This window comes from Apis mellifera, linkage group LG10 (assembly GCF_003254395.2).
Source record: "Apis mellifera strain DH4 linkage group LG10, Amel_HAv3.1, whole genome shotgun sequence".
NCBI lineage: Eukaryota > Metazoa > Arthropoda > Insecta > Hymenoptera > Apidae > Apis > Apis mellifera.
In genome coordinates this window covers 7,499,183-7,510,224 of record NC_037647.1, presented here as the reverse complement: position 1 = coordinate 7,510,224, position 11,042 = coordinate 7,499,183, and the positions used below count along the sequence as shown (strand labels likewise).

Here is an 11,042-nt window from a genome sequence, read left to right as displayed (position 1 = left end):
TCGAAGAAGGAATTATCTTTACCGGCCTTAATTTATCGATCATCGAAATCACTTGAAATGACTTCTTAGTCAAATCGTCAAACTTTGTTTTCCGCGGAGTGGCAAACTTTCCTCAGATAAAACGAGTTATGTTATGCACTCATACAGGGAACGATAGGTTTTATCAACAGCAATGTGGCATTCGTCAGCATGCGTACTCTTTTAGAAGGCTTTACTGTCACTTCTTGGTATTGTCACACGAAACAAATAACAGAGTGCACGAGTGGCGGTGGAAATTAGACTATTTAGTTGTAATGGGTTATCGTCGCATGCCCCTACCTCCCAGCGACTTTTTGATCAATCTTGACGAGGAATGGAGGGAGCGCGAGCAAACGTTCGAAACGATTGGCCGGTTCATTGTCGTCACTGTTTTTTTCAACGGTATCGAGTATCTGTATAAAACAGCAAGAAGCCGAGTCATCGCGGACACAAGTCGGATCTTTCTTAAACGGCGTGCACGTATTTCGTTCGTTTCACAGTTCTCGCTCAGTTTCCTTATTTCTCCGATTGTCTCGTTTGATCGTTGTTCGATCGGTTTTTATCGGATTTTTATCGGCCTGGTAAAGTAAAATAAAAAATTCGAAAGGAAAGGATCGAGAAGACAGGATGCCTTTCGCGGATACTATTAATGGGTACAATCATCAATTGGAACAATCTAAAAATAACGAATTGTTGCAAACGGTTGAAGAATCATCACACAGCACGTAAGTCGTTTATCGAATCTGATGAATGAAACGATAGAAGTTAAGTTAAATATATCGTTAATTATGATCGATTTCTCGCGAATAATACAAAAAGAAAAAAATAGAAATAGTTTACTCGTATTCTGTAATTTTTATAAGAAATTATTATTTTAGATAGGGCGTACGTTAAAGATGGCTTTTTTTTCTCGAAAGATTAAAAATTTTTTCACATTTCTTCCACTTGTTGAATTTTAGATAAAATCGTTAATGTTGATTACGATGTTGGCTGCGTCAAGTTTTTACGAGAACTAAGTCAGTTACACACAATTCGTGGAAACATATCAGAACCTCCACTTATGGGGAATTGCTTTTCAGAGGATTCATTAACGTTGAAAATGTTGTTAATTGTAAATGGGTTAAATGGGTCAAGCAATTGTTACAGAAATTTCGGTTAATCAACAATGCGAAAACGGATATATAATATCGAAAATGTTTTCTTTATTATTCTTTTTTTGCTATCATATCTTGTGATTCAGAAATTTAGACATATTTTTACATCTTTCGCTTTTTGCATTATTCATTTGACGTTATAAACAAATTTGAATTAACTCGATTTAACAGAAATTTAATAGTATAGAATTATTTATCAAATTTGTCTCAATAATACTTACGATTTTTTCAGAATAAATAATCACAATAAACAATTTATTGTAATCAATAAACAAACACAATTATTGTACAAACTATACTATACAACAAAGATACAACGACACGTTTTCGCTTATAATTTTGATAACAATTTAAATATTTTGTTTACCAAGGCTTGATTACACGCTCGCATATTAATATATTATATGATAACACGACATATTATATTTCGTTCGGATAAATTTTACCTAATTTTTGATTTTCTAAACCGCTATGCCAATGATGACGTGACATCGAGGCATGTCATTTAATCCCGAAAGTTTAACTTTAATAAGTATTATCTCGAGTAGGACGACAATATTTAACGCGTAATCGTTATACAGATAAAAATTTTCTCAGAGAACGACAGAACGCGCGACCGTGAACTTTTGTGCCGTACATTAATTTTCTTTCAATATTTCGTGATGGAGAGAATAAAGAAAAACGTTAAAAAAGAAAAAGTCGAAACGTCAAAAAAGAAGCTCGAGAAGAAAGTGGAGGCGTGGAAAATTTGAGGTCGATGCATCGTTAATATAATAGTTTGCTCGAAGCGAAAGCCGGATTAAGCGAAGAGCGGTTCGTTACTTATGGATTTCTTTGTTTTTTTCGAAATCCCATTTTCTCCATTCCCCCCTTTGTTTTTCACATTTTTCCCTCCCCTTATCTCCTATTCCCCTCGCTCGTTATTCCCGTAGAAAGGGAAACGGCATCTTGGACGAGAGATTGTTGTTTAGAGAGAGAGAGAGATTCGTCTATTCGTAGCTCGTTCAACAGCTACGTCAGAGATACGAACGTCCACGTGCAAGTTTACGGTGTGTTTTGAAACATCCAATTAGAAGTTGCGAGTGTTCATACTTTGATTTTGTTTATTCAATCGAGCAAACGAAGGGAGGTGGCGCGAAACTCGAAAGCTGCGCTTGGGACAAACGCAAACAGGAATTAAACGTAAATGGCGTGATGACGTTGACATTTCGGTAAACAGCGTTCGGGAAAGCTGTGCGGCGGGAGGGAAAAAGGGGGGGAGGGAAACAGAGGTCGATTCGACAGCTTCAATCGCCGCCACTTTATCGGCGCAATTTCTTTGTCCTCGTAATCGTTTCGTAATCCGTTGCATCATTATCATCGGGTAAAATATGACCCAGTCGTGCGCATCTATTAGGATTTATTACGACCGTTTGTTATATCGGAATATTTTCTTCTTCTGCTCTCCGCAATTGATTCCGAAGGTTATTCCAATTGAACGAAAGGTCGGAGATGATCGATCAATCGATATTGCCCTGTTTCATCGATCGACGTATCGCGCCAGCTTTCATCATAATCAGAACCAGCGGCGTAAAAATCGAATTTCTTTCACTATCCTCGATTCTTTTTCTCGTCAATTTGATAATTTTAACATCTTCTTTTATCTATTTCTCTTTAGAGCTGCTTGAGAAGAATTGCTTCTCGCGAAACAAAAAACTTGAGAATATACGAGATATCGGTGATACATCAAGTAGGCGGGGATATTAAATATTTTCCACAAAAATCGGTGTCTGGGACAATAGGAGTAAGGGAATGCGGGATAAACGGGGAGAAGAAAAATGCCTTAAGCCGATTTCCGAGCATGGTGTGCATCTATAATCGAGATTAGAGCGACTGATATTGTAGGCAGAATCGCGGAGGCATCATTGAATCCTTGCCATGGCCCGGGGCGATGCGCATTCACGTCGTTATAATAATCGTCGACCTTACATTTGCCATTCATAACGGGCCACCGTACAATCCCGTTTTACGATGGAGCATCCGCGAATGCGGTTGGTCTAATGACGTTTGCCATACCCGCGGCTATATATCGAAGCTTTTCCACGGCGAAACTGGGAAGCAATTCTCAGATCCCGCGGTTGAATACCGGCTGTATTGGCAACGGAGATGCAATTCAACGGGTATTCAACGTGTATTCAATCGCATCATAATTTCATGTCCCTTATGACGACACACGTGCGCGCCGCGATTACGCGCCCGTCAACCGTACGCGCCTCGTCTTATCGCCGCCTCTTTCTTTCCGCTTACTAAATTTCCGCTTACGAAACGCGGAGGAAACGTGGAGGGCTTGCGATAATCCGAAAAACTGGATACCGATTACAGCTTTATCCTCGTTTCTTCTTCGGATTTCTTTCGAGCTTTCGTTTGTGACGGGTGTTGCTCGAATTGTGAAAAGAAAGAAAGAAGAAAAAAGTAAGAAAGAGGAAGAAAAGAAAGAGAAGGAAAGCATTAAAATTCACATAGTGGAGTCGTAAGTAATTTTCGATCGCGTCGCGCCTAGTGTTGGAGGCGCGTTTATTCGAATGACATTGGGAAATTGCGTGTGCGTGCGTGTGTGCATCTGTGCGTGTTCACGAGCGCACGCGTGAACGCATACACATACGAGATGCCTAGATGAGTTGTGCACGGGATGCGCATACACACTCGTAAACACGTTACGCGGCCGCCCGCGTATTTCGATGCATGATTTGTAATACCCTCGAAGCCTACATTCAGCTTAAATCCGGCGCTATTCGAGCCTGTTAGCAGTTTAACAGGTAACTGCACCGTTTTGTGATAGTTTCCACAGTGAAATTATATTGGCCGGCTACGAATCATTCCACCTACTCTCCCGTTCACCTAACTCGCATCGATTATTGCCCAAATATCTCCGATTATTTTCATACGTTCGTCGCGTTGTGAAACTGAATCGATGAAAATAATTTTCTTCCGAATCGATGAAAACATTTGCTTATATAATTTTTACGTAATTATGATTTATGCAATTGTATAATGTTATTCGATCGAACACGTATTGCATAAATATATATCAATATCACAATATTTTTATAACGGATTCGAGCTATCGATAGAAAATTGGCTAATATTTCTTCTATATAATAATAATAATATTTCTCTATCGCGTAATAAATAATAATTTGTGAAAAGAAGAAGAAAAAAAAAGAATTTGACGTCTTAACGTAAATATTAAACTGTGCTTCGTAAAAGCTTTGATTTTCACTCGCATTTCATATTAATAATACCAACCTAGTGTTTGAATAAAATTGTTTTATCTTATTTTTATACGTATATTATAAAATTCTAATAAATTTATTATATTTCTGCCACGAATTAATTATAAAAGATTCGATTTACCATTAATAAGATTTTTGATATTATTCGACGTAATTATAAACTTTTTTGTATACGAACTATTGTTCGAAAAAATCCCCATAAATTTTCGATACGATTAATCATCAAGGGAATCTGTGCGTAGATCTATTACCAAAAAAATGTTATTTATTTTTCACGGTAAATTATACGATATAAGCCGATTTATGATTACATCCACGCGTTATCGTGGAAATTAAATTTTCGTAAATTATTCGTAATGCGACGAATTTGTTTCCCTTGTGATTACAATGCCAACATAAAAAAATATATTAAAGATTGGTATCTATGAAACATATGAAAGTTGACTTAATTAATTTATATTAAACGTTTGTATTGCACGTTTCGTATTGAACGTTCCCTTTTTTACATATTGTTTATGTACTACATATCGGTGAAGAAGGAATATTTTATAAAGAATATTACAATTTCCTGTCAAAAGCACAGATTATTAAAAATATGGAGCGTATTTCCGCAACGTACTGTACTGATATACACAGACACGAATACTTTCAGATATACGTTCGAGGATCTCCAAGAAGCGGCACAATATTTGCTGGACCGGATCAAATTGAAGCCAAAACTTGGAATCATATGCGGTTCTGGAATGAGTTAGTATGAATTTTGAAATGGCTTGGCATTTCTGGTGGTGGGACAAGTCAACGTTATTCTGTTCCCAAACAGGATCAAATGAGCAATACGAGTTGTGTCCAGGTTCGCTGGCCGATTGTCTCGAGAATAAGCAGTACATCCCCTATCAAGAAATCCCGCATTTTCCTGTCTCCACCGTGAAGGGTCACCGAGGCCAGATGGTTTTCGGTTATTTGAATTCCGTACCAATTATGTGCATGCAAGGCAGATTTCACTATTACGAGGGTTATCCACTTTGGAAGGTAAAAAAAAACCTATTCGCAATCTCTACGAATTTATATTAAATTACATACACATCTCGTTTGAAAATAAAAAATTTTCCATCCAACGTTATTATATATCGAGTTAATCTTTTTCTTTAATTTAATCATACTTTATATAAATATACTTATATTTCTTTTCCAAACGCAGTGCGCCATGCCAGTAAGAGTTATGAAGCTCGTAGGTGTGACTCATCTGATCGCGACGAACGCGGCGGGAGGTCTAAATCCCACATACAAGGTTGGCGACATTATGATAGTGAAGGATCACCTGAACATGATGGGTTTTGCGGGGAATAACCCTCTTCAAGGGCCAAACGACGACAGGTACTTTCCCTCGTTCCTCTTATCCTCAACGCGCCGTACCGTGAAACGCGTCGCATTACTCCATTTTGTATTGCTCCCGTATATATACACACACACACACACACACACACACACTCTCTCTCTTATATTCTCTTATGGAGTTTTATTTTATTTTATTTTATTTTTTTATTCTTTTTCTTGCATTACCTCAAAATCCTCCGTGCATCAAGAATTAATCAGCGTTAATCAGTTCCTTCGATTTTATCGAGAAAAAGTGGGGGAAGAGGGGAAGAGAGATAAAACTGGGAGGGATGATGGATGAGAGAAAAAAATAGCGGTTGAAAGGCGGGCTGTGAGTGAGATTCACGGTGTGAACGGCAATGAATTCGAATCCGCTTCGAGTCGACAAAGGCTTTCGGGCTCGTTTCCGGAAGGAAAATCGTCGACGACGCTCGCAGATTGCGAACTGCTCGACGAACTCGATTCTTCGGGTTCTCGCCCCCTAAGGGCAAAAGGGGAGAGCCGGATAGCCGTGCGAGATCGTTGAGGTCGTCGAAGGAATAAAATTAATCTATTTCATCGGAACAACCCGTTGAATCGGATTGATGAACTATTTACCCGACACAAAGAATCTGATTGACGTATTTACTTAAAGATCTTGCTCGATTTTTCCGTCTTCGCCGTTCTTTCTCCATCTTTCTTCTCTTCTCTATCCTCTCTATCTTCTCGTCTCGGTTCACACTCGGTTGAGTTTTCGTTAACCTTCCATCCCTTGAAACTTGAGATACTTTCATTCCAACTTTTCTTCTTCCTCCTCCTCCTCCTCCTCCTCCTTTCTTATTATATCAATATTCCCGGTACGGAATCCATCGAATATGCTTGCCAGTTTCACCGCGCTTCCTTCCAACGATTACCGGTCTCCTCGGCAGGATGAATCACGATCGCGTTGCTCTTCGCGTTTCTCAGATTTGGACCGAGGTTTCCGCCAATGAATAAAGCTTACAACGCCGAACTCTTAAAGATCGGTCTACAGGTAGCGAAAGAGATGGGGATAAGCGATATCGTGCACAAAGGTGTATACGCGTGCATCGGTGGGCCGAATTTCGAGACCGTTGCCGAACTGAGGATGTTAAAAATGATCGGCGTCGATGCTGTAGGTTAGTGTAATTATATAATTAATCTAATGGAATAGAATATTTTTCGAAGAAAATCAATTGTGTCCATGAAAATTCTACAATGCCTTATGTATTTCGTTTCAGGAATGTCTACCGTACACGAAGTGATCACCGCCAGACACTGTGATTTGATCGTGTTCGCCTTCAGCCTGATCACGAATCAATGTACCATGGATTACGATAAGTGCGAGCAAGCGTCTCACGAAGAGGTGATAGCGGTAGGAAAAGGAAAGCAAACATTGCTTCAAGAATATGTGTCCAATATCGTGATACGTCTGCGAGACAAATTGAACTTATAGATGAAAAAAAGAAGAAGAAGAAGAAGAAAAAAAGAATGATTTCTATAATTTATATATTTATTAGAATATTTTTTAGAATGTTTTTATCGAGTCTCTCTTATTATTCGTCTTCGTCGTCTGAGAGAATGAGAAAAGAACGAGGAGGAAGAACGTTTTTGATACGCGTGATATTTATAAGATAAATGCTCGATTTGTAAAAATCCATTTACAGGGAGTAAAGGTTTTCATTAGGGATTTTTAGTTGAATCAAATTAGATACATTACACGTGCAACTTTTATCGCGACTTTTATCCGTCTCGGAGAGGAGATATTTTTCTAAATCGAAATACAGAATATCTTGATAAGTTTGTGAACGTAATATACGAGCATTGTATCGAGATTTTTTTTAGATAATTTACGTTTAAAATATCGGTTACTGCCCTTATTTTATTCTTTGTCGCAACGCTACGAATAATCGCTGATTAAGCAAGAGAGATAATTAAATCAGTATTCGACAGTATTCGAAACGAAAAGAAATTGGTTTATCCACGAGGAAATCAGCTTATTATCAGCATATTATTCGAACGTGTTCCAACTCTATGTTTGATCTCAACAATCAACAGAGAATAAAAAGATATATGTATTTTTTTGACATGCGTAATTCAAAATCCATAAATCGTTTCAAAATCCATAAATCGATCGTCTCTCGATCTCGATTGATTCGTAAAGTAACACAGGCCTCGAGAGAGGCCTTCTTTAAAAAGGGGGAACTGTTTAAGAGTTGGGAGGGGTTGGTGGATGCCGCCTCCACCCCTTCTCCAGCACCCTCGTCGATTTTCCTCCCTCGCTTCGTTACCTTCATCTCGTTTCCGTGCTCTTCCATCGCTAATGCATCGGTGTTCGGCTTCGATAAATCTCGAGCGGCAAAGACCATACTGCCGCGGCCCTTCCCTCATCCCCGCAACCCTCCCCTCTTCGTTTTCCGCCATAGTTGCTCCTTTCGTATTACCTTCCACGATGAAATTATGACATGACGTCGCGGTGAAAAAGTCACGGTCGAAGATTCAGTGTCGTCTCGATCGTCTCCGGAATTGGAAAGTATTTGGCTTTTCGAGGGGGACGGAGAGAATACGTTTTTCGTTCTAGTCGGATATTTTTTCCATTTTTTCTTCTCTCTCTCTCTCTCTCTCTCCTTTCTTCTTAAGAAAAGGAAACGAAAGATGAAATTATTCTTTAGAATGTCGCGCCATAGTGAAATGAAATTATTGTTGCCGATTTAATAAAAAAAAGAAAAAGGACACGACAGAAATTGTTTGCTTCGTCGTTTATTTCGCGATTTCGTTAAAAGCTTGTTTAATAACTGCGCGATCGAGATGGGGGCATGGTCTGATATACATTTAGCGGAATTAATGCATACGTGTATGAAACGTGTATACAATCAAATTGAATAATTTTATAGACCGTTCTCCTCCAATTTCGATCAATGATTTTCCATTTTGGTGAGAGACACGGTGGTACACGGTGGGATATCGCCCCGGCGTGTTGCATATTTTGCGAGAGGAGATGGGAAAATTATGATTGTGCGTGTCTAGGAAGCTTGGCGCGAAACGAGAGGAGGAGTAATCAAAGATATCGGATGGAAATCTTCTTTCTCGCTTCCTCTCAAAGTAACTTTCGTAACTTTCACAAATACAGATATCGATAGCACATCTAATTGAACTTTCCTCTTTTGCACGATCGAAAATTCGAAATCGTTCTCCATCCCATTTCTTCTCCTCGTTTTTTGATGCGTGCGAAACGCGACAGGGCGGAAGGAAAGTATTTCGTTCGAGTATTCACGCTCGAGTATTCGCGGCTCGATTCATTTGGAAATCATAATTTAACACTTCACTCCTTCGACCTCGATTCCGTTTCTCGAGTATCATCTCGGCTCGACGACATGACTCGACGACTTCGATTCCTCGCTCGAATGGAAGAAGAACGAGGGGCGGCGGTAACTAAAAATTTATACAAACGGATATCGGCAACCTTGAATTGAATTTTAAACGGTAAATCCACGCTTGTGACGGCACGTGCCATCTTTCGGAATAGAATACTTTCCGACCGTCTGCACTGTTGAGACTGTTGCATCCTCCCCGATTTGAAAGGGATACATCCGAGCATGTTTCCGTACGGTATTCAAGGATAGGATAGGGAGGAACGAAGGGCGGAATAGCTGCTTCGTCTGGCCGTATATTTCCACGGTTGTGGAATAGAAACTGTACGAGGGATCAGTTATTGATATTTCTGAAACGGCAGATAAAACTTTTCCCTCTGTCTAGGAAGCTCTCTCGTATATCTTTCGTTTACCGATCTGCCTTTACCGAAGAACAGCAATATCATAATCGAGATAGGGGATGATGTATTTCGGGTTTAACTTTCGCGTTATTCCGCTGCGATAATGCTGAAAAAAAAAAAAAAGAAAAGAAAAAGGAAGTTAACAAATGGGTAAGACAAGGTATGGGTGTTTGCGCGGGCAACGCTTAGAGGGATAACGTGAAATGAAATTCAGAAGAGCAGAAACGTCTTGATTATTTCAGAGAGTAAGATTGATAAGGTAATCCCGTTTTGTATCTTTATATAAGTTATCCTCTTTTCTCTTCCCCTCCCCTCTTTGCTCTTTTTTTTTTTGTTGCCCGATTCTTCTATGAAACGTAATGTAATTTTACCGTAATATCACGAGGGGGAACAAAAACCTCGTACTTTCTATGAATTAAAATGTAGAGAAAGAGAATGAACAAATGATACGCTTACGCTACGTTAACGATGCGTCCGTATTTCTTTTTATCAGTTCGTTTCATTAGATGGAAAGTAGAATTATAGAATATCGCGGTACGATAATGCGTTCCAAATCTCTTCTTTTGTTTTCCTTTTTTGCGCAATATTAATTTGTTTTCGAGGAAATTGAAGCGAACGAATGAAAAATGTCTATTGAAAATATTTAAGTGTATTCTAATCTCCGTTTTATATATAGCGAGATAAATTAAAAGTATTCGATTAATTGATGATGCAATGGCATGATATGTTTAAAGATTATTCCCTCTTCTTTAATAATAATAGAAAATAAATCAAGGCTCGAATTCAGCTTAACTATTCTTAATTGTTCTCTTTGCATTTTCGTAATTTTGTTGTCAATTTTCTTGTCAAAAATAATTCTTGTCAAATCTAAATTTTGATATTTGATGAATTTAGTTTGATAGTTGCTGTGATTGATTTGTCAATTTATCACAATGGTCTCTATCGTTATGCAAATGAAATAATACAAGCATATATTACGCATACGGATCAGAATATGTGAAATTAATTAGGATCATAGTATACGTTGTATACATTGTATACAGATATTTTAACAATAAGGAAAAATAATAATACAAGAATACAAGAAACGAATTGCAAATGCAGAAAAAGAAAAAAAAAATAAAAATATAATGCAGAAAACTTAAAAGATATAAATAAAAAAAGAATATAAATACAAGTAGAGAAAAAAAATCTTCATGCAATCCTTATTTGGTTAATGGATTTCGGAATCATTAATTTTTCAGGTTTTAAATGTATGAAATATATATAATTTTTAAAATATAACAATCTCGTAAAAAGATATCTTACTTATTCCACATTGAAATATTAGAATCAATTGTTTCGTATGTAAATTTGCAAGAAAAAAACTGATTTTTTTTGGACATCTTTAAATGTAAATCGATATTCTATTAACCAATATAAATGCAAATAAATTATTTATAAAATAATTATTCA

At 37.8% G+C, this 11,042-nt stretch overlaps 1 protein-coding gene across 2 annotated transcripts; it reads left to right on the top strand.

The window, feature by feature from the left end:
- Positions 1–446: 446 nt before the first annotated feature.
- On the top strand, positions 447–10,199 carry LOC408299 (purine nucleoside phosphorylase). 2 transcript variants are annotated; one of them, XM_006564487.3, is made up of 6 exons: positions 447–743; positions 5,097–5,191; positions 5,295–5,473; positions 5,643–5,818; positions 6,764–6,954; positions 7,057–10,199. In XM_006564487.3, exons 1-6 carry the CDS (start codon positions 646–648, stop codon positions 7,269–7,271), a joined length of 954 nt encoding a protein of 317 aa, XP_006564550.1. In that variant the 5' UTR covers positions 447–645; the 3' UTR covers positions 7,272–10,199. The 2 variants fall into 2 exon arrangements, with proteins under 2 accessions (XP_006564550.1, XP_391850.3); XM_391850.6 differs by having other exon boundaries at positions 5,265–5,473.
- The last annotated feature ends 843 nt before the right edge of the window (positions 10,200–11,042 follow it).